General features: G+C 38.6%; 8 protein-coding genes across 10 annotated transcripts; 4 read left to right on the forward strand and 4 right to left on the reverse strand.

Annotated features, from left to right (window-relative positions):
- Window positions 1–46: 46 nt before the first annotated feature.
- SREBP (Sterol regulatory element binding protein) lies at window positions 47–4,812 on the forward strand. The gene is made up of 6 exons (XM_068292406.1): window positions 47–149; window positions 660–2,982; window positions 3,049–3,455; window positions 3,518–3,644; window positions 3,900–4,067; window positions 4,130–4,812. Exons 2-6 carry the CDS (start codon window positions 667–669, stop codon window positions 4,493–4,495), a joined length of 3,384 nt encoding a protein of 1,127 aa, XP_068148507.1. The 5' UTR covers window positions 47–149; window positions 660–666; the 3' UTR covers window positions 4,496–4,812.
- LOC137578819 (uncharacterized) lies at window positions 4,708–6,917 on the reverse strand. The gene is made up of 3 exons (XM_068292407.1): window positions 6,420–6,917; window positions 5,650–6,362; window positions 4,708–5,585 (listed from the first exon to the last, which is right to left on the reverse strand). Exons 1-3 carry the CDS (start codon window positions 6,904–6,906, stop codon window positions 5,487–5,489), a joined length of 1,299 nt encoding a protein of 432 aa, XP_068148508.1. The 5' UTR covers window positions 6,907–6,917; the 3' UTR covers window positions 4,708–5,486.
- Ir76a (Ionotropic receptor 76a) lies at window positions 5,111–10,659 on the forward strand. 2 transcript variants are annotated; one of them, XM_068292409.1, is made up of 8 exons: window positions 5,111–5,159; window positions 5,237–5,481; window positions 7,306–7,468; window positions 7,546–7,808; window positions 7,873–7,996; window positions 9,319–9,427; window positions 9,497–10,019; window positions 10,087–10,638. In XM_068292409.1, the coding sequence occupies exons 1-8, from the start codon at window positions 5,114–5,116 to the stop codon at window positions 10,600–10,602; spliced, it is 1,989 nt and encodes a 662-aa protein (XP_068148510.1). In that variant the 5' UTR covers window positions 5,111–5,113; the 3' UTR covers window positions 10,603–10,638. The 2 variants fall into 2 exon arrangements, with proteins under 2 accessions (XP_068148510.1, XP_068148509.1); XM_068292408.1 differs by lacking the exons at window positions 5,111–5,159; window positions 5,237–5,481; window positions 7,306–7,468; window positions 7,546–7,808; window positions 7,873–7,996 and adding an exon at window positions 9,011–9,052 and having other exon boundaries at window positions 10,087–10,659.
- A 135-nt stretch (window positions 10,660–10,794) lies between these two features.
- LOC137579202 (protein new-glue 1-like) lies at window positions 10,795–11,181 on the reverse strand. The gene has a single exon (XM_068292908.1). The coding sequence runs from the start codon at window positions 11,179–11,181 to the stop codon at window positions 10,795–10,797; it is 387 nt and encodes a 128-aa protein (XP_068149009.1).
- Window positions 11,182–12,510: 1,329 nt separating this feature from the next.
- TORIP (Torsin interacting protein) lies at window positions 12,511–15,314 on the reverse strand. The gene is made up of 5 exons (XM_068293084.1): window positions 14,714–15,314; window positions 14,506–14,639; window positions 14,350–14,414; window positions 13,644–13,794; window positions 12,511–13,018 (listed from the first exon to the last, which is right to left on the reverse strand). The coding sequence occupies exons 1-5, from the start codon at window positions 14,925–14,927 to the stop codon at window positions 12,824–12,826; spliced, it is 759 nt and encodes a 252-aa protein (XP_068149185.1). The 5' UTR covers window positions 14,928–15,314; the 3' UTR covers window positions 12,511–12,823.
- On the forward strand, window positions 14,353–17,595 carry Ccdc58 (Coiled-coil domain-containing 58). 2 transcript variants are annotated; one of them, XM_068293085.1, is made up of 4 exons: window positions 14,353–14,487; window positions 15,820–16,935; window positions 16,989–17,135; window positions 17,199–17,595. In XM_068293085.1, the coding sequence occupies exons 2-4, from the start codon at window positions 16,897–16,899 to the stop codon at window positions 17,424–17,426; spliced, it is 414 nt and encodes a 137-aa protein (XP_068149186.1). In that variant the 5' UTR covers window positions 14,353–14,487; window positions 15,820–16,896; the 3' UTR covers window positions 17,427–17,595. The 2 variants fall into 2 exon arrangements, with proteins under 2 accessions (XP_068149186.1, XP_068149187.1); XM_068293086.1 differs by lacking the exon at window positions 14,353–14,487 and having other exon boundaries at window positions 16,795–16,935; window positions 16,993–17,135.
- Window positions 15,739–16,738, reverse strand: LOC137579351 (uncharacterized). Its single transcript, XM_068293083.1, has one exon. The coding sequence runs from the start codon at window positions 16,635–16,637 to the stop codon at window positions 15,843–15,845; it is 795 nt and encodes a 264-aa protein (XP_068149184.1). The 5' UTR covers window positions 16,638–16,738; the 3' UTR covers window positions 15,739–15,842.
- A 295-nt stretch (window positions 17,596–17,890) lies between the features above and the next one.
- On the forward strand, window positions 17,891–21,458 carry LOC137579348 (importin subunit alpha-7-like). The gene is given in 6 exon segments (XM_068293079.1): window positions 17,891–18,026; window positions 18,683–18,914; window positions 18,979–19,230; window positions 19,232–19,800; window positions 19,857–20,356; window positions 20,423–21,458. Coding segments are annotated over 5 exon segments (1,698 nt in total). The 5' UTR covers window positions 17,891–18,026; window positions 18,683–18,719; the 3' UTR covers window positions 20,605–21,458.
- The last annotated feature ends 182 nt before the right edge of the window (window positions 21,459–21,640 follow it).

Consider the following 21,640-nt stretch of genomic DNA (forward strand, 5'->3'; position numbering starts at 1 on the left):
GTATTTTGTGTACACATTTTTTTCAGTGCTAGTTAACTTTTAATCGAGGCAGGTCAGCTGTCAGTGTTGAAAGTTACTTGAACTTTAAAACAAAATAGAAGAAAAACAAAAAGAAAATACAACTACAAAAATTAAACAAAAACCTCCAGGTGCTTAAATATTATAAAACACGTTAGTTAAGAAGTTGCTTATCAAGGAAATTGTGAAAGATGTAATTGTCAGTTAATGAAAGTGGCGGCGAAGGTGGCTTCTTGTCGGTGTAATTGTGCTGTTGTTATGGGCTTCGTCAACATCGTATGATCGATGTGAGCTTTCTGATTGGTCAACTAGGCTTCTGCATGCTTTTCCACATGCATATAAATGTGTGTGTGTTTGTGTACTAATAGGCACAGTGGTCGATAAGTAATTAATTTTATGTACATATATAGGGAATTGTTTATTTTTTCATATATGTAAATGTGTTATTCATGTTATTGTTTCTTCCAATAAGATTGAGGTGGTCTTAATTTAGCTTTGTGTAGGTTTAAACAAACGGTATAAATACATCTTGAACCACTGTGCGGTATTTATTGCGCCGCGTTTGAAATTTCATAAACAAATCAGATAATTACGGCATAGAATAACAAATTCCATTTTTTTCCATGCTGCTTAATCAATAGCTTTGCCATGGACTCTCTAGGCGATACAATGGTCGATTGCCTGGATTTGTTCAAGGACGAGGATGCGCTTAATATCATACGAGATGCTCTCCATGATTCAGACATGATAGATAACTTCTTTAGTGAAATGGATATGGAATTGGATCAGGCGCAAATGAACGAATATGCCTTGCAATTGGATGAATCACAACCGATGCCAATTATATGTCCCACAATAGAGGAAACTCAGGCACAACAGCAGCAGCAGCAGCAGCCGGGACAGGATCTAATTAAAAGCGAACATAACTCACCGGTCCATATTAAGGAAGAGCTTCAACAGCAAATGCAACAGGGACAGCAACAGCAGCAGCCATCAATGCCATTGCCGATATACAAGCCAGATCCCTTGATGGCAGCTAATTATAATTTGCAACCCACAACAACTATACATCATATGGATAATCAGCGATTGCCACCCACAACAGCACTTATCTATAATACAACACCCACGCCAACAACAACGGTTTATCAGTCCACTCCCACTCCGCCTACACCGCCCGCGGAGAGGATACAAGCCCATCAGGCATCACCCCAAGCACCACCCCAAGCACCATCTACACCACAACAGCCCCCACAACAGCAATCCCAAAATCCTCAACCCTTTATTTTTTACACCACCTCCCCATTGGCTCCTATTGTCACGCCCTCACCAGTTAGTTTGCCCGTACTGCAGCCGGCTCAATCTGTAGCCAGTCCGAAAACCTCACCGCCCATAGCCACCGGGAGATCATCCAACAAAAATCGTGCCCCCTTGGTCCCTTCAGTCAACAACACGTCAACAGCGTCGGCGGCGGCGACTGTGACGGCTCCCAAGGTGCCCATACAACGTGTCCAACCCAAAGTAAAGGAGGTTAAACGTTCGGCCCACAACGCCATTGAACGACGTTATCGCACTTCAATCAATGACAAGATCACTGAATTGAAGAATCTTGTCGTCGGCGAAGCAGCCAAATTGAACAAATCGGCAGTTTTACGCAAATCCATTGATAAAATCCGTGATCTGCAGCGCCAGAACTATGATCTAAAGAGTGAACTTCAACACATGCGTGAGCTTATGGCTCGTGATGGCTCTAAGGTCAAGGATCTACTTCAATTGGGCGGTAGTTCGTCCAAAAAGCGTCGCCAGCAATCGATGATATCTGAGCCGGAAGTGGGTCTCACTCCGCCACGCAGCGATACATCAGATCCATCGCTATCGCCTCTACATTCGGATATATCATTGCCGCCATCGCCATATGGTGGCTCGACGGCCAGTTGTAGCAGCAAAGATGATCTGATGGTGACACCTCCACCCAGTTCGATGCGGGGCATGGGCAGCCATTCCCGATTGGCCCTCTGCATGTTTATGTTCGCTGTCTTGGCCGTGAATCCCTTCAAGAGTTTATTGTCTCATCCGGGTCCCGCATTCGGTGATGCCCTGGACAATGAACAGAGTCGTCAGCGACGCAGCATTCTGTCTTACGATGCCAATGATGACGAAAGTGGCTCTGGCTATGGTTTCTTTTCCGACGGATCTTGGTTATGGCTATTGAATTTGACTCTTATGCTTGGTTGTCTTATCAAACTATTGGTATATGGTGATCCTCAATTAGATTCCCAATCGGATGCTTATTGGCAGCACAAGCAGCGGGCCGAAACCCATTTTATGCAGGGACAAAGTGATCAGGCGTATACGGGTTACCTGAATTGCTTGCACATGTACGGTTTGAGTTTGCCCTCAACACGCTTGGAGTGCTATTTGCAAACATCTTGGCAAGTTCTGCGGTTTCTTTTCCATCGCCTCTGGCTGGGTCGTGTGCTATCCCGACGTGCTGGCGGTCTATTTTGCAGTGCTCCCCAACGGAAACAGGCTTTAGCTTCGGCCCGAGAGTTGGCTTTGCTCTACAATCGTTTGAATCAATTACATTTGACTGGCAATGGTAATGGCAATGGGCGCAGTGATGGCAATGGTTTGATGATGGCTCTATATGCCAGCAACATGGCTGAAGTGGCTCATCAATTGTTGACGCCACGCGAGACAATTTGCATACATGTGATGACGGCATTGCGCATGAAACGCAGTGCCCCCAAATGGTTCCAGCAGCTCTTTGCCCGCTACTACATGGGCAGGGCACGTCTCGAATGTAATCGCACACGGGCAGCTGAGGAGACACAGAGTTTACGTTGGGCATTCAGTGCTTATGGTTTTCGCTATTGCAGTACACACAATTTCCGTACAGCCGAGCAAGATGGTTTCTTTACACGCTTAAGGAATCCTTGTGATCCTGCTTCCCATGCCATTAAGGTAAATCTTATGAAGTAAAAAGATTTATTAAAGATGTTTATTAATGTTTCTCTCTCACCTCTTTAGCATTATCGTGAGCATTTGTTATACAAGGCCATACAATGTCTTGTGGGTGCTAGTGGTCATAAATCTGTGCCCACTTCCCCTAACGCAGCTTCAACTGGTGGAGAGGCCGAACAATTGCAACAACAACAACAACACTCTGGTACAATAGTCAGCAATGTTCTTAAGTATACATCACTTTTGCGTGATACTCTCTGGGCAGATGATGAAAATGATCCAGATACAAATGTAATTTGGTGGGCAAATGTCTTGGAAATATCTGTACATTGGCTCCTCGGCGAGGACACGCTAGCTGAGCAATTGTATGATAGCATTAAACAATTGCCAGCACAATTGCAACAAAATAGCCATGCCGAGCATTTACCCAAGGCCTTGCATGCCATACTAAGAGCTAAAATGATATTGTTAATGTGAGTGAAACAGAGTATATGAAAAGTAGAGTTTAAATAACTAAATTTTGTCTCGTTTATAGGAACAATGGCAACACTCTGGATAAACGTCTTAAGCATTCAATTAATAGTCTTTGCGATGAATCAAGTGGACAATTGCAGGAATGCCTAACAGTTAATCGTATTACCAATGCCAAGGGTATTGCTTTGGTAAGCCACATTAATGCCTTAGATCACATCGAGAAGAAGGAACCTAAACAGATTCAAGTTACACGAAGGTGCATTGTAGTCGCATTGTCTGTGCTCACAAAAAAAAAAAAAAACAGTTTCTATTCAGGCAATACAACTGCAGTGCAAGCTTCGTGTATCTTATTAGCAACGGCAAATAGTTCTATCAAAGGATATACTTTACTATAAATAAACTCGAATTGCCCAGTTAAGTTTAATCACTACTCGTTCTTGTAGCTTTTCCAATTGCTCACCTGTGATTGGTTACTCGAAACTCGTACAGCTTTGTGGGAACAGGAATATATGGATATAGAGGATGATGGTTATTATCAAGTGCCAGGCGAGGTACTTGAAAAATTCCAAACCGATTTGAATTCACTGCGCAGCATTGTCGGAAATATACCCGTAAGATAATTAGTACTTTTGCTTTGTATAATGCTTTATATCTTTTTGGTCTCTCGCCACAGAATGCCCAATCTCGAATTTATTTGTATGAAGCCGTTTGTCGTTTAATGGCCGGTGCATCACCGTGTCCTACGCAACAACTATTGGATAGAAGTCTACGTTCACGCTATGCCCATTCATCAATATTTTGTGGTAGCAAAGATCGGAGACATCAGAATTTCGATACCGGTGAAAGGGAACGAGCTGCTGCCGTTTATATGGCCTGTAAATATCTACCGCCTGGGCTGTTATGTTCACCTGGCGAGCGTGCTGGCATGCTGGCTGAGGCAGCCAAAACCCTGGAGAAAGTTGGTGATAAGCGCAAGCTTAAGGAATGCTATCAACTGATGAAAACATTGGGCAGTGGCGGTGTTACTGTCAAGGCTTGAACGGGGAGTGATGGACGGATGGAGGGAGGCAGGGAGGGGTAATACACATTAATTCAAAATTTCCTTTGCTTATTCTTAATAATTCTGAACTACATACATACATATATATTCCCCACTCACTCTGGCACACACACACACACACACACACACATAAGACACACCTCCTAATTGTGTTTAGTTAAGTAATTAGTTGTATTTGTGTACGTTTATTTTTTTTTTCTTCTATACATACATATGTATATTCTTACAAATTACCGTTGAATTGGCTATAATATATTTATTTGAATAAATATTTCAACATTTTGACGTTAACCCAATTGATGATTCGCATAAGAATTTACAAAACTAAATGCATGCAGTTAATAGGGCAAAAATCATTCAAATCGTTTAGGGCTGGAAAAATGAAGTTACTTAAGATGTTACTTAATACTTTGAGCTATATACATATAATACAAATGCAAAGAATCTTAAATTTTTTTTTTTTTATCCTAAATAAAAACATATAAATTTAGTTACAGAACATATTAAAAGTATTTACAAAATCCCCAGCCCTATGTTAAAATACTTTATATAAATATAAGAGAAAATCTTTTGGACGCTTTAGTAGAACTATTCAACATGTTGGCATTGGCTACTTACTGGTCAACAGTGTTAAGTTATCTTGGTAAGCATAAATTAGACTAACTTTAAGCTACAAACTTATACATATATATATATATATATATTTCAAATTGCCAACAGCTAAAGAATATCTCTTAGATTCCACATATACGACATGCATTTTATGGCATCCAGAATTTGATTTCAAATTGGATACCTATGTACCTTTACCGTTGCTTATACTGAACCCACAGACATGGCACAATGATGATGATACCGATAATGTGATCTATAAAATGAAACGTAAAGAGTTTAAGGAAAGGGGAATTTCATATAATAATTGGATCTTAAGACTAACTGTCGCCCTAGAGCGTAATCATTGTGAGGTAAGTCACTCAAAATGGGAATGGGCGTCCGTTTGGCAATGCTGACAATTGACTTCATGAAACGTTAATGTAAAATTATTAAGATTTCTAGTCAGATCACTTAACTGCAAAAGAAAACATTTCAAATATAAGAATGAGAAACAAATTTTAATAAAGTTACATATTTACCTTCTCTTGCCATTCAATGGAATTCACAAATTCCAAACTCAGGAGAAATGTGTTTTTAGCATTGAGTCGTAAGGTCTTTAAATTTTTAATGAATTTTTCCAATTCCTTCATCGGCATGGCTATATGTTTACCCAGTTTCAAATGTTCAAGATGTGGACAATTTATGATTATAGTCATTAGTTGATCAGACATTTCTTTGACCGATTCACAACATCTTAGAGATAAGCATTCCAAATGAATCAATTGACCCAATTCCTTTAGAAATTCACTTGGCCATTTGTAGCAAGCGAATGACCTCAAATTTTTCAGCTTAACTATATGTGGTAACTGATGGGTTTTGACCTTAATCGCTTTCAATTCCAAATGTTCCAAACGTTCTATATAGTTACCAGCTAGATATCTATATAGATTATCATTCATATCGAGATAGACACGTAATATCAGATGCAATGATCTCAGCTTATGAAACACACCCAGATCTTCGAAATTGAAAGCAAATCTTTCCAGAGTCAAGTGTTCCAAGTTTGGGCAATATTTGGGTAATTCATTAATTAGGCCACATTTGTTAATACCCCGGCCAAATCGAATTGACAATTGACGCAGTTTATCTTTGGAATGGAATAACTGAAGGAAATCATCATCAGACAGATGCAAATCAAGACCATCTAGATCCAAAGTTTCCAAATTTTGAAAATGTTGCAACTGACTGTTGACTGAAAAGTTCAATTAATTTAATATTTTTTGATACCATCTTGAATTCATAGGCTCACTTTGATTGGCTTTGGCATCTGTTAGGGTCAAACTCTTCAAACCCTGAAGTTGTTTCAATAATTGCAATATATCCACATTAATAGCACCAACCTCTATCTCGGAGTCCACAAATAGTACCATTATATGCCATAGACTAGGGCAATACAACTCCAAAAGGCCAATAAATTCGCTTGTTATAGAATCGCCATAGCCTCCGTATAATAGTTCACACTTCAGCACCTTCTCTCCGCATAATTGTAGAAAGAATTCCCAATCGGGAACTGTTTTCAACATGCTCCTTTGGATTGTGGCATATTGCTGTGGCAATTGCCCTGCCAAAACCTCACGAAATTGTGGATGGGCTCGGGCGAAATTCAATTTGTCCTCGAGTTTAGTTAGGTATGAAAATATTTCGGAATAACAATCGTAATTTAATTGCAAAATATTTATTTGATGCTTCTCGCTGAGAAATGAAAATGAAGGACAACCGAAAATGAACTTATCCATTTCGTTGTTGTTGATATTAAAACCAAAATATAAACAAAATAATAATGTTCTCATTTACAATTTCTCCCTTTAAAGCTTTAACAAAGTTAAATATGGGGAAATAAACAAAAGTCAATGAAAAAGCAAAAGCGAAATATCAAAACTAATATCATTTAGATTGAAATTTTGAATTTGAACATTTTCTTAGCGAAAAGGAAATCTGAGATGGAGTTATAAGCTTTTAAACCGAAAGCTTTACTAAATTTGTATATATGTATTTATTTTGCAACACTGGCAGCAAACAAAAGTCGCCCCGAAACACATATGTATGTATGTATGTACATACATGTATATCTCATCAGGATCAACAATAAGATTCGGGCACATTTTAATTTTTCAAAATTTTCTTTCTTTCCGTAGAGCTTTATAGTATTTCAAGAACAAATATCGGAATTTGCGCATTATTTCTATAATGCCAGCATATATTCAATTTGGCGCTCAACGCGAAGTCGTTTCATTTTTGCTTACACAAACGAACTAATTGAAGATGAATTTGTCTATTTCAATGAGTATATATTTCACGGTAAATATGTACATACATACATATATCGTTGCCATTTTGCGTCACCGTCAAACCCCTAAAATCTTTATACTTTTCAGATCAACCCCATATACTGTTGGTAAACGCAGAGTATCTTAATTCAAGCGTTTTTCATATTAAAACCAATCGTTTTGTCGGTCCGAGAGACTTTAAAGTTAAGCCGGAACCGGTCAGTTTGTATACCCTGCAGCTTTATGATGCACTCAATCAAAAAATCGTGTGGCAAAGCGACGATACATTGAGTAGTAAATTACAAAATCTTCAGGGACGTGAGATGGTAATCGGAGTTTTTGATTATGAACCATTTATGGTGGTGACTTATGTAAGTACACGATAATGAACTCAAGATGATTTGACACAACTTTCTTTTGGACTCATGCTACTAGGAAGGGCAACCGAAATTCTATGATCGAGCTCTGGATAAACCCCAAGTAGCCATAGATGGCACTGATATTCGGCTCATGTTGATATTTTGTGCACGATATAATTGTACAATTCAAGCGGATACAAGTAAGATATATGAGTGGATCATTCAGATACTCGGTCAAAAACCGAAATACGAAAGGAATATGTAGTCATTTGCATTGAAAATTGTATGTATGTATATTTGTTATAGGGTTCTTAGATATCTAAAAAACAATAGAGTGGCCATATTCGTTGATCGTCATATCATCATTAACGTGCAGATTGTGAGGAAAGGTCTGAGGCGTGATCATTAACCACGGTGTCTGTGGATTATCGTCTTCTTGTTGTGACAATTCTTCTTGTTCTTTTTGTTGTTCTTCTTATGATGACGCTTTACCTTCCAGTGGGTGACGTGCTTCTTCTTCGATGTGGTTGCTTCGGTGGTGGTAGTTGCTGTGGATGATGCAGTTGTGGTTGTCGTGGTGGCGTCACTTGCTGGAGCTTCTGTGGAAGCTGTGGATGTGGTTGGTGTCGATGTGCTTGGTGTTGAGGTGGTTGGTGTAGAGGTGGTTGGAGTAGAGGTGGTTGGGGTGGAGGTGGTTGGCGTGGAAGTGGCCGGTGAGGTGCTTGGTGTAGAGGTGCTCGGCGAGGTGCCCGCACCGGAAGCATAGGCCACCACACAGCTGAGGAATAGGACACAAATGAAACGCATCTTGGTTAGTTTTGGTTTTTGTTTGGTTGTTCTCAGCTGATGAGAGAATCGAATTCTGACTTCTGCTTATCCAGCACCGACTATTTATAGTGACAGACAGATGGCTAAAACCGTTTTAAACGTTTTGACTAAATATTGACACATCGAACTCAAAAAAAGCCTACTAAATAATACACATGTAGTCTAATTTTAATTGTTGACACATGATATCAAAGTAAACGATATCGAAATACTTAGTTTTTCAAAAATAGTTCATGCAAATAAAACTATCAAAATAAACATAAAAATGATTTTATAAATTTTCCATTAGAAATTAAAAAGTCAAGGATTTGTGTTTAAAAGGATGGAATGAGGAACGATTTTAGTTTATTTTAACATTTTTTTAAAACTTATTATAACTTATAAACAAACATAATAATGTAATTCTAAAAGTAGTTATAAAATTCAAGGTATTTTGAAAATTTTGCATAAGAATAGATTTCAATTCCCATAGTCCCAAGTTCAAATAAGCCGATTGTTTTGAAATTAGTTAAAAATACTCTTTGTATATTTCCAAATGAACCATGAATATTTTAAAGTCGAAAAAGAAGAAAACTGAAACCAGAAAGTAGGACTATAGAAGGACAGGAACTTTGGCTACAAGTAACAGTCAAATATATATATATATATAAAATTCGAATCGTTGATTTTATTTACTAATCTATTTCAATTCCAGCTGAGCCGTCCGATTGGGGCTATGTTTATCCAAATGCAACAGGCCTTGGTCTAGTGGGCATGGTCATGGACAGACGGAACGACTTCGGCATTGGTGGGATGTATTTATGGTAACTTAAGGTAAAAGAAAGCGATCTTTTGTTTAATATTTCAATGGGTTTTGCTTCTCCTTTCTTCAGGCTTGAGGCCTATCAGACCTTGGATATGACTCATTTCTTAGGTCGATCTGCTGTTACCTGCCTGGTGCCGAGTCCAAGTCGTCGAATTAATTGGGCATTGCCATTGCAACCCTTTCAGGCCATGTTATGGCTCTCTGTAATGATATGTCTCCTGATGGAGTCACTGGCTCTTGCAATCGCTCGCCGCTTTGAGGTAACAATGGTGACTGGTGAAACAGGATCAGGCCGTTGGCAAAGTTGGACAAAGAGTATTCAATTTGCTTGTGTTAGCACATTGAAACTTTTTGTGAATCAAAGTACATCTTATATAACCGTATCGTATACCTTACGCACCATCCTCTTGGCCAGCTATATGATTGATATTATTCTAACCACTCTCTATGGTGGGGGACTGGCGGCTATTTTGACATTACCCAGCTTCGAAGAAGCTGCCGATTCGCGTCAGCGTCTCTACCAACATAAACTCACCTGGACGGGCACCTCTCAGGTGTGGATAACGACCATAGACTCCAAATCGGCTGATGTAAGGGATTCAACATGTGTTTATATACTTACGCTTAATGCGATTTCTGACTTCCAATTTTATGTAGCCAGTTCTTATGGGTCTCATGAGTCAATTTCGTGTGTACGAGGCATCAAAAATTGCCTCTTATTCCCGCTCTGAGGAAATGGCTTTCGTTTTGGAACGCGTGCAATTTGGCCATCTGGCAAATAGTGAACCAATACCCAACGATGCGTTGAATCGTCTTAAACTGATGGTCGATGATATTTACTTTTCCCTAACAGTGGCATATGTGCCTCGTTTATGGCCTTTTCTCAATGTCTACAATGATTACATCCTGGCCTGGCACTCATCCGGATTCGACAAGTATTGGGAATGGAAAATAGCTGCGGATTACATGAGTGCCCATCGCCAGAATCGCATGCTCGGCTCACAAAAGCTTAATTTGAATTTGGGGCCAGTGAAACTTGGTCTAGATAATTTTATTGGCTTGATAATGCTATGGCTTATGGGCATGGTATGCAGTTTGCTGGCCTTCATGGCAGAATTGTGGTGCATCAGTGGACAAAAGAATCTATCAAAGCAATCAAACAATCAAAATTGATTCACAATTTACCTATCTGATTTCATTAATTAGAGCTTAGACAGTAAAACCCTTCAATATTTTGAGAATTGTAATTGGTTTATTGGTAACTTAAATATCTAGAAAACAATAGAGTAGCCATATTCCTTGATTGAGTCATCGTCATCTTATCATTAGCATGTAGATTGTAGGGATAGGTCTGAGGCGTGATCATTAACCGCGGTGTCTGTGAATTATCGTCTTCTTGTTGTGACCATTCTTCTTGTTCTTTTTGTTGTTCTTCTTATGATGACGCTTTACCTTCCAGTGGGTGACGCGCTTCTTCTTCGTGGTGGTTGCTTCGGTGGTGGTAGTTGCTGTGGATGATGCAGTTGTGGTTGTCGTGGTGGCGTCACTTGCTGGAGCTTCTGTGGAAGCTGTGGATGTGGTTGGTGTTGAGGTGGTTGGTGTAGAGGTGGTTGGAGTAGAGGTGGTTGGGGTGGAGGTGGTTGGCGTGGAAGTGGCCGGTGAGGTGCTTGGTGTAGAGGTGCTCGGCGAGGTGCCCGCACCGGAAGCATAGGCCACCACACAGCTGAGGAATAGGACACAAATGAAACGCATCTTGGTTAGTTTTGGTTTTTGTTTGGTTGTTCTCAGCTGATGAGAGAATCGAATTCTGACTTCTGCTTATCCAGCACCGACTATTTATAGTGACAGACAGATGGCTAAAACCGTTTTAAACGTTTTGACTAAATATTGACACATCGAACTCAAAAAAAGCCTACTAAATAATACACATGTAGTCTAATTTTAATTGTTGACACATGATATCAAAGTAAACGATATCGAAATACTTAGTTTTTCAAAAATAGTTCATGCAAATAAAACTATCAAAATAAACATAAAAATGATTTTATAAATTTTCCATTAGAAATTAAAAAGTCAAGGATTTGTGTTTAAAAGGATGGAATGAGGAACGATTTTAGTTTATTTTAACATTTTTTTAAAACTTATTATAACTTATAAACAAACATAATAATGTAATTCTAAAAGTAGTTATAAAATTCAAGGTATTTTGAAAATTTTGCATAAGAATAGATTTCAATTCCCATAGTCCCAAGTTCAAATAAGCCGATTGTTTTGAAATTAGTTAAAAATACTCTTTGTATATTTCCAAATGAACCATGAATATTTTAAAGTCGAAAAAGAAGAAAACTGAAACCAGAAAGTAGGACTATAGAAGGACAGGAACTTTGGCTACAAGTAACAGTCAAATATATATATATATATAAAATTCGAATCGTTGATTTTATTTACTAATCTATTTCAATTCCAGCTGAGCCGTCCGATTGGGGCTATGTTTATCCAAATGCAACAGGCCTTGGTCTAGTGGGCATGGTCATGGACAGACGGAACGACTTCGGCATTGGTGGGATGTATTTATGGTAACTTAAGGTAAAAGAAAGCGATCTTTTGTTTAATATTTCAATGGGTTTTGCTTCTCCTTTCTTCAGGCTTGAGGCCTATCAGACCTTGGATATGACTCATTTCTTAGGTCGATCTGCTGTTACCTGCCTGGTGCCGAGTCCAAGTCGTCGAATTAATTGGGCATTGCCATTGCAACCCTTTCAGGCCATGTTATGGCTCTCTGTAATGATATGTCTCCTGATGGAGTCACTGGCTCTTGCAATCGCTCGCGGCGAGAATCGCATGCTCGGCTCACAAAAGCTTAATTTGAATTTGGGGCCAGTGAAACTTGGTCTAGATAATTTTATTGGCTTGATAATGCTATGGCTTATGGGCATGGTATGCAGTTTGCTGGCCTTCATGGCAGAATTGTGGTGCATCAGTGGACAAAAGAATCTATCAAAGCAATCAAACAATCAAAATTGATTCACAATTTACCTATCTGATTTCATTAATTAGAGCTTAGACAGTAAAACCCTTCAATATTTTGAGAATTGCAATTGGTTTATTGGTAACTTAAATATCTAGAAAACAATAGAGTAGCCATATTCCTTGATTGAGTCATCGTCATCTTATCATTAGCATGTAGATTGTAGGGATAGGTCTGAGGCGTGATCATTAACCGCGGTGTCTGTGAATTATCGTCTGCTTGTTGTGACCATTCTTCTTGTTCTTTTTGTTGTTCTTCTTATGATGACGCTTTACCTTCCAGTGGGTGACGTGCTTCTTCTTCGTGGTGGTTGCTTCGGTGGTGGTAGTTGCTGTGGATGATGCAGTTGTGGTTGTCGTGGTGGCGTCACTTGCTGGAGCTTCTGTGGAAGCTGTGGATGTGGTTGGTGTCGATGTGCTTGGTGTTGAGGTGGTTGGTGTAGAGGTGGTTGGAGTAGAGGTGGTTGGGGTGGAGGTGGTTGGCGTGGAAGTGGCCGGTGAGGTGCTTGGTGTAGAGGTGCTCGGCGAGGTGCCCGCACCAGAAGCATAGGCCACCACACAGCTGAGGAATAGGACACAAATGAAACGCATCTTGGTTAGTTTTGGATTTTGTTTGGCTATTCTCAGCTGATGAGAGAATCGAATTCTGACTTCTGCTTATCCAGCACCGACTATTTATAGTGACAGACAGATGGCTAAAACCGTTTTAAACGTTTTGACTAAATATTGACACATCGAACTCAAAAAAAGCCTACTAAATAATACACATGTAGTCTAATTTTAATTGTTGACACATGATATCAAAGTAAACAAACATCTCAAAATGCAAATAAGAAATATTCACTACAGCTTCAAGATTAATTTTTAATTGTCAAAAAAATAAACAAATAAATTTGCTTCTTAAAATATATTTCAACATGCCATTCTGTTTTTTAAAAAAATCTACAATCTTGAAGATCTCCAGACTATTACAAAGGTTCTTTATACATATATGCTTGTACATGATCTTTTAAGTATTTGAATTAGTAAATGGTTAACTTATATATTTAATAGAAGCAATCACGTCTTTTTCAGCTGTAAATGCAATTTCTATAATAAAAATATATTTTTCTTAAGACATGAATCAATCATAGCAGATTTTATATGTTTTCTGTGTATTATATATTCTAGGGTTTTAAATGCAGTACTTGATCCGTGACACGAGTAATTAGGGGATCCAATTCGTTAGAGCCTAGCTGCTTCCCCCACAATTCCTGCAATGTATCAACAGCTAACTGAACCGAATTCGAGTTGGAATTCACTTGCTTCCATGTGTTCAAGGTTAAGAAGATAACAACACCATCCGCGGTAAATGTTTACTATTACTACTCGGGCCCAAAACGCGCTTAAACTACATAATTTTGGTATCAAACGAAAGAGAAAAATTCCACGAGCACGACCTCAGGTGCGCCTTGGCGATTTATTTCGTAGTTTTTGAGTAATTAACAAAAGAAAATTAATATTTTTGGCGGGACTATAGCTAAAAGTAGCTGTTTCCGGCTAGAAAAAGCTGTTCAATTTTGAGATGGTGTTGCCAAATGCCGAATTTTGGATACTCGAATACGCGGGCTTTTTGAATCTTTTGTTCGCACTATTCTCAACAAACGAAAATATTGTTGAGTTTACAATATTTCTTGATTTTATAGAACAAATATAGTTTAGAATACAATATTCGGCTGCCAGAGCAGCCGAATATTCCTCGACTTTTGAGTTTAGATTAAAATATTTGGCTACCAGGGCAGTCAAACAGCGCGCCAATTAAAAAATAGCGTTTGACAACACTGAACTCTAGCTTTACCCGATTTTTCCACTTTTCAACACTGAAATCTCGAGTAGTAATAGTAAACATTTACCCCATCCGCGATCGGATTAACAGTCTCGCATATCGTATGCAATGCTCGCGCTGCATTCGCCGGAAGCTAAAAAGAAATCGAATGAAACATTTAAAACATTTCAGTATTTACCAAAGCATCTTATCGTATCTATCAAACAGTAAGTAGACTGACTGACCTCGTTTAGATGGATAATAACCAAAACTTTGCCTTTTTTTATTTTTTGTTTATACATCTCAATGGCATAACCATAGTCATCTCCTTCTTGTGTGATAAAGTCTTTTCGTTGCATCTCGATGACTTCCTGGTTACCTATGAAAAAATTATGCTCAATTAAAATTTGAAATATCAGTCAGAGAATATGGCGTCTCTCCAATGTTTCTTACCAAAACATCTGGCTGTCTCGACGGCTATATCTTGAGTTAGTTTTTGTAGTTTTTGTCGATCCTGATACAAAAATAGATAGACATTTGGCGTTACTAGCTTTTTGTTCAACAGATTCTCGATTCCAACTTGCAGGGCTTTCCACACGTTTTGAGACTGAACAGGGTTTTGCTTTTGTAGCTTATCAAAACTGCAGGTCTTACTGGAAGGAATCATGAAATAAGCAAGTCCTACAAAGGCAACAAATAAACCAAAAAAAGCAGTTTGGATAGTGAGCTCGGCTCGATCTTTTGCTCCTTTGCTAATTTAACAGGCGTTCTTTTTTCCCTGATGCCAACTTCAGGTGTGGCTCGTTTCTTTGGTGAGCCTTGTACATCTATACTCTCTTCAAAATCTTTTTGTTCCTTATCTGGTTTCACAGGCGTTCCTTTCTCCCTGATGGCAACTTCAGGAGTGGCTCGTTTCTTTGGTGATCCTTGAACATCTAAACTTTCTTTAACATTTTCTCTGTCATACTCGATATTCCAATTGCCAGAAAATGTGACATTCGGCTTGGGACTGAGATGACAGTGAACTGGTTTTCGCGCAGTCATTGTGTCCCAATCCGAAAATTAATAAAATATCCTAATACAAATTTTTGCAAGTGCAAATTGTCTCTAGTCGGCACTCTCAAGACGTAGTTATCGGTTTTAAAATGCTATCGAAATATGTGACAATCGACATTGCGGCTGTCATCCGACTATCGAAATATCGTGTTTTTCAGCACTTTGGGAGAGGAATTTAAATTTTATTGTTAATTGTCCTGTTAATTGTAATATATGTTAAATGAATATATATATTATAAACAAAATATCAAGGCGTGCAATGCATTTTGTATACATCTGTAGCTACATACGCAAATTGTCACGATTAATTCAAAATTCCCTTAAATAAAGAAGACTATTCATAAATTTTAAATGTGTTTGTCTTTTATATAAAAGAAACATTTGTTTGTGGATTATAAATAACATGCTTTACACCACGACCGTAAAGTTATTTTAATTAATAATATATTTATATGTATTTATGTACATTTATGTATACTTTAATATTATTTGTTTAATTCTAGACTTATGATTAAAAACCCCCCACCTATTCGGCTGGCGGGACTGTATTCAGTGTTAGACGCCTTAAACGACCCAGGACAAAGATTTCATCGATAGCGCGCTTGGCAAAAAATTTTTGGTCTTCGCTCAGTTTGCGGTATTCCAAGGACCAGGTCTGGGCATATATGGAGGATTCATCTACCCCATTTATATCCCATAGATGTGAATTAGTAGATGTGGCAGGTGTATTAACAACAGGCTTGGCAACAGATGACACCGAACTTACATTCAAGGGATCAGCGTTATGGCTGCATGGTGGTTGGGAACGCAAAATGGTGGAAACGGACGCTGCAGTGTCCATTGAATAGACGCCCCCATCAGTAGAGCTATGTTTCTTTTCCATTAGATCCTCCATCAATGATTGATCAATATCATCTATATCATCGCCAAGTATTTCGTCATCAACACCATCATCGGCATCCTCATCCGTTTTAAGTTCAGCCTCCACTAAACTGTTTTCCACTGAGATTTCCGCATCATCAACTGTTTTGTACCAGTCTTTAGCTCCGGAACTCAAAGCACCAAGCCCACAATGCCTCTGCTCTTTGAGATATTGCATATGACATCGATGTCTACGAAGATTTGTTGTCGATTTGTGTGTAAAGGACTTCAGCCCCTTGCATCCTATACAGTATAAGACATCATCCAATATTGTGCCATCCTCCTTCTCAATTTTCCTATACACATGCCAAACGGTGCTTCGTGTACTTTTGCCATTCGCAGCTAGTGTGTAATCGCCGTTTTCGATTTTTAACCGTATATCCTCAAATTTTACGGGCATTTTTCTTATTTTTATTTACATATGTATGTATGTATCTCTATATATTAATTTCTTTATTGTTTTGACATGGGAACCCTAACACACTGAAAAATCTTCCTATATGGCAGCGCGCTGTTGTCGAACCACCAATACGGTGGCATCGCTCAGCTATCGATAGTCGGCGCCATCAATAGCCTTCCACCTCTAGTAGACACATTGCACCGGCAAACAAATAAATATAAACTTCGTTTTTAGTTTTTTGTTGGTTATTCCTTTTTCAATGGCGGCAATATCTTGCCTTGACTTTCTTGGGTTTCAAGTAAGATAGCCAACACATTAAAGTCATAGAAAACTAATCTTTAAATTGATTAGGAAGCCCTCAAAAAGATGAGAGATGTGGATGATAAAATTATTTACAGTCTGAATGCATTGCCCACGGAATCGTTTAAGGGACAGGTAAATAGCGAGAGCACCTGCCGCGACCTATATGCCAAACTTCAGCAATCCCACAGCTCGAGGGTAAATAAAATCTCATCTTGTACTTCCCATATTTACTAATTATTTTAATGGGAAATATCACAGCAAGACAACATACGGAGTTGCATAACCCTCTCCGCCAACACTTTAAAAAATCTAGGAGAACGTCGAAAGGCACAACCGGATGATATAGAAACCGATAGCAAATTTAAAGCCGAGCAACGAAAACTTCGTGTACTCCAATCTGAACTGAATGTCGAGGACATTATTAAGGAGCGCACCTATAAAGCATTTAATGAACGATGCCGTTCCTATTTCCACGCGGGACAATAATTGACATACACCTCAAAATGGCAATGATCACTATATATATATATATGCAGTGCATAGACTTGTTTAGTTTTAAGTCGAATTCTTAGTCGTAAAGAGAGGGAAACATATACATACATACATTATATAAAATAAAAATGTGCACTGCCCTAATGCCCAAATTGTTTCAAAATGACGATTTTTCCACATATGTATGTATGTATGTGTATCTGTGTTTTTGTGGTTTTTGTTTTTTATTTGCCGATTGGTAAATTATATTTTATATGCATGGATTTTAGTGAAACTCCATTAGACTGAGCCAGGGCCGCCAGGACAATTTGTGTGGCATCCTTGAGATCATTGTATTCATGCATCAATTGAATTAATCTCTTCTGATCTGATTTCTGCTCTTGATCATCTTCTGCCGCCTCCTTGGTGGTGTCCATACCTCTCTTTCGATAACGATATACCACGCAACTCAATTGCAACAGCTGTGCAGTGCAGTCGCGCCGAATAGTCTGGCAACTTTATTCGCCAAAACGTGTGTGCGTGAAATTTTGCTTTTTTTGTTTTTTTTTATAAATGCTTTTAAGCCTAACTAAAGAACATAAAAACCAAATACAGGTAAAGTGTTAAAGTTTTCTATACGCAGTGACAATCGACTGTTACCCATATACGGTGAATGAACAAATGGCAGGGCGTGTTCAGTAAACTAACACAAAAAGAAAAAATTAGAACTGACGTGCTGACCTAAGCCTGCACACACTATACAAATTTACGTATGTATGTATGTACATATACGCATACAACATACATATATCAAAATGTGAAAGTGTTGTCATAGTGCATATATATAAATGTGTGTGTGTGTATGCGGACATTGGATTATTAATAATTAAATATATGAAATTAATTATATACATTCAAACATAAAATATATGATCTCAGTTAGTCACAAAAATGAGAAGCAATATATGTACATACAAAGAGCTTAATGCATAATATCGTAGGAGTGAGTGGGAACCCTAAAGTGAAGGTAAAAGTGCACTTGGCGTTTCGAAAGGTAAATGCCAAATTAACACGGATGCGTATAGACTCTGATGGGAAGAAGAAGGAATCCAATAATAGTGGACAATAAAGCAATTCCTACACCGTAGAGATCGTGATTTATGAAAAGAGTAGCTTGACAATTTTTATTATGATTGTTATTAAAGTAAAACCTTTACATGAAAGAAAGTTGTTGGGAAAACTATCTAATGTTGAAATCCTCTTGTTAAAAGCCTAAAAGATCACCACCAGGACGACGACGACGACAACATGTCCGCCACTCATAAACAACGCTATAAAAATGTCGGTCTGGACTCTACGGAAATGCGGCGACGACGAGAAGAAGTTGGCATACAATTGCGTAAAACGAAACGTGAACAACAATTATTTAAAAGGCGGAATGTGGTCCTGGAACCCCAAACGGCTGGCAGTGGCATGGACAGTAGCAGCAGCAGTGAACTACAGGTAACATTAGCTTTATCCTTTCAATCGATATGCTAAACGAATTGTGTTTTTGTTGTGTTCGCAGTCCAACGATATGCAGATGGCTGACAGCACAACCAGCGGACAAATGGGAAAATTGTTGCCTGGAGTGGTGACGCAACAGTCAGATGCGACAGGGTTAAATCAGCAGCAGCAACAGCATCAACAGCAGCAGCAACTGCTGCAAACACAGTCGATAATCAATGGTGAAATGATACAAATGTTGTACAGTGACAAGGAATCAGATCAATTGGAGGCCACACAGAAATTTCGTAAATTATTATCAAGAGATCCAAATCCCCCCTATTGAAGAGGTCATCCAAAAAGATATTGTGCCACAATTTGTGAACTTCTTGCGGAATAATACAAATGCCACATTACAATTTGAGGCCGCCTGGACGCTAACCAATATTGCCTCAGGGACATCCCATCAAACAAAAGTTGTGATTGAGGCTGGTGCTGTGCCCATATTTATAGAGCTATTATCCAGTCCGCATGATGATGTCCAGGAGCAAGCTGTCTGGGCCTTGGGCAATATTGCTGGTGATTCACCAACATGTCGCGATCATTTGCTTAGTTCTGGCATCTTGGTTCCCCTCTTACATGTATTGAGCACATCCGAAAGGATCACAATGATACGAAATGCTGTATGGACACTTTCAAATTTGTGTCGAGGCAAGAATCCGCCAGCGGATTTTGCTAAAATCGTTCATGGTTTACCCATTTTGGCGCGCCTCTTGGACTACACAGATGTGGATGTCCTAAGCGATACATGCTGGGCCATTAGCTATCTATCCGATGGTCCCAATGACAAAATCCAGGCCGTCATCGATGCGGGCGTCTGCCGGCGTCTGGTGGAGTTGTTGCTGTAAGTACTGATCTTGATCCAATGAAGTCGTAATTATAATTAATTTTTGGTTGTAGGCATCCACAACAAAATGTAAGCACAGCTGCTTTAAGGGCCGTGGGCAACATTGTGACAGGTGATGATCAGCAGACCCAAGTGATATTAAGCTATAATGCCCTGCCCTGCATAAGCCATTTATTGCGCTCCTCGGCGGAGACGATTCGCAAGGAATCCTGTTGGACCATATCAAATATTGCGGCTGGCAATCGTGAACAAATCCAGGCCATTATAAATGCCAACATATTTCCACAATTGATGGGCATAATGCAGACGGCTGAATTTAAAACACGCAAAGAGGCTGCTTGGGCCATTACAAATGCCACCAGCTCTGGCACATCGGAGCAAATCCATTATCTGGTTGAAGTTGGTTGTATACCACCAATGTGTGATTTTCTCACTGTAGTCGATTCGGATATAGTTCAAGTGGCCCTCAATGCTCTCGAGAATATTCTAAAAGCCGGTGAAAAGTTTCAGGCACGACCGAATCCCTACGCCATGGCCATTGAGCAATGTGGCGGTAAGTCCATCGAGACGCATCTTAATTTCAGTTACGTGTAATCATTTGTTTGTTAAATTCTTTCAGGTCTGGATAAAATCGAATATTTGCAGGCGCACGAGAATCGTGACATTTATCACAAATCATTCTACATTATCGAGCAATACTTTGGCAATGAAGAGGAGGATGCCCGTGTTGCCCCTGTGGCTGGTAGTCAGCAATATGAATTTAATCCGCACGATTTACCCGAAGGTGGTTTCAATTTCTAGCATCGGCGAAAACCAAACACATCATTTACGCCGGCAACGGCGCCAGCGGCGGTGGCAAGCAGCGCCTAAAGTTGCATTGCATTCATTGTGCATTGGCAACAAAAGTCACTAAACTATGTACTACAACTACTACTAGCATTTAAGTCAGCAGTAGGCTCGTCGTTCATTTGTTTGACTTTTTGTTCCTATGATTTGTACTCTATCCCCCCTCTCTAAATATCTATCTCTATCTCTCTCTTTTTTGTTATATGGACACACACACACACACACACACAAAACATTCGCATAGACAAGACACAAATCATGCTCCAATTTTTACTTATTATGTATCAATATCATTTGAAAGTCTTCTTTTTATTATTTTTTCTCTATTTGGTCGTGGACCATCCATTCAATGACACACCTCGTCAGATCATAGTGTTTAAACTTTAGCTACCATACAGATATATATATATATATATACATTAAAAGGTATATACATACATATGTATGTATGTGTAAATTGTACTATTCCCTTATGTAAAGATATTTGCTTTCAAAACCCATTTCTTGAGTGTGTACATAAATAATTTTCATTGATTTTAAAGTTAGAGAAGAAAACAAAAAAAAACCACGTTGACACCTGACTTGGTATATATATTAGTTTTGCTATTTTTTATTAATTAATCTTTTTTGTTAATTAAAAACTTAAAAAGTTCTTTTTTATTCGATGATTATGTTACAACAAATTGATAAATTTGTAATTATTTTTAATTTAATTGAATTTAAAGAAAACAAACAAAAACAATGAGCAAAAAAAAATAAAACAGACCAGAACAAGAACACAACAACAATAAATACATACAATATACAAATTTGTATTGATTGTTAAAAAAGGGAATAAAATGATGCCTAAAACCACACAAACCAAAAAATAACTCCCAACTAAAATCGCTTTAATTTCCAAGTTTCTTACAGCAACAAATCAAGCTCTAAATATTTAAGGATAAATTGAATTTTTTTAATATCACTCAGTTAATAATTTTTTTTTAATTTT

Source organism: Drosophila tropicalis, unplaced genomic scaffold, assembly GCF_018151085.1.
Source record: "Drosophila tropicalis isolate 14030-0801.00 unplaced genomic scaffold, ASM1815108v1 contig_694, whole genome shotgun sequence".
Classification (NCBI taxonomy): Eukaryota; Metazoa; Arthropoda; class Insecta; order Diptera; family Drosophilidae; genus Drosophila; species Drosophila tropicalis.

Coding starts and splice junctions, on each gene's coding strand:
- SREBP (XM_068292406.1), top strand. CDS start 667: ATGGACTCTCTAGGCGATACAATGGTCGATTGCCTGGATTTGTTCAAG. Junction 2,983..3,048: donor CTGCTTCCCATGCCATTAAG/GTAAATCTTATG, acceptor TCACCTCTTTAG/CATTATCGTGAGCATTTGTT. Junction 3,456..3,517: donor GCTAAAATGATATTGTTAAT/GTGAGTGAAACA, acceptor TCTCGTTTATAG/GAACAATGGCAACACTCTGG.
- Ir76a (XM_068292409.1), top strand. CDS start 5,114: ATGTTGGCATTGGCTACTTACTGGTCAACAGTGTTAAGTTATCTTG. Junction 7,469..7,545: donor CAATGAGTATATATTTCACG/GTAAATATGTAC, acceptor TATACTTTTCAG/ATCAACCCCATATACTGTTG. Junction 9,428..9,496: donor ATTGGTGGGATGTATTTATG/GTAACTTAAGGT, acceptor TCCTTTCTTCAG/GCTTGAGGCCTATCAGACCT.
- LOC137578819 (XM_068292407.1), bottom strand. CDS start 6,906: ATGGATAAGTTCATTTTCGGTTGTCCTTCATTTTCATTTCTCAGCGAG. Junction 6,363..6,419: donor AGATGCCAAAGCCAATCAAA/GTGAGCCTATGA, acceptor TGAACTTTTCAG/TCAACAGTCAGTTGCAACAT. Junction 5,586..5,649: donor CCATTGAATGGCAAGAGAAG/GTAAATATGTAA, acceptor TTTCTTTTGCAG/TTAAGTGATCTGACTAGAAA.
- LOC137579202 (XM_068292908.1), bottom strand. CDS start 11,181: ATGCGTTTCATTTGTGTCCTATTCCTCAGCTGTGTGGTGGCCTATGCT.
- TORIP (XM_068293084.1), bottom strand. CDS start 14,927: ATGATTCCTTCCAGTAAGACCTGCAGTTTTGATAAGCTACAAAAGCAA. Junction 13,795..14,349: donor GTTAATCCGATCGCGGATGG/GGTAAATGTTTA, acceptor TACCGCGGATGG/TGTTGTTATCTTCTTAACCT. Junction 13,019..13,643: donor TTACTCGTGTCACGGATCAA/GTACTGCATTTA, acceptor CCTATTCCTCAG/CTGTGTGGTGGCCTATGCTT.
- LOC137579351 (XM_068293083.1), bottom strand. CDS start 16,637: ATGCCCGTAAAATTTGAGGATATACGGTTAAAAATCGAAAACGGCGAT.
- Ccdc58 (XM_068293085.1), top strand. CDS start 16,897: ATGGCGGCAATATCTTGCCTTGACTTTCTTGGGTTTCAA. Junction 16,936..16,988: donor TTGACTTTCTTGGGTTTCAA/GTAAGATAGCCA, acceptor TAAATTGATTAG/GAAGCCCTCAAAAAGATGAG. Junction 17,136..17,198: donor AGCAATCCCACAGCTCGAGG/GTAAATAAAATC, acceptor GAAATATCACAG/CAAGACAACATACGGAGTTG.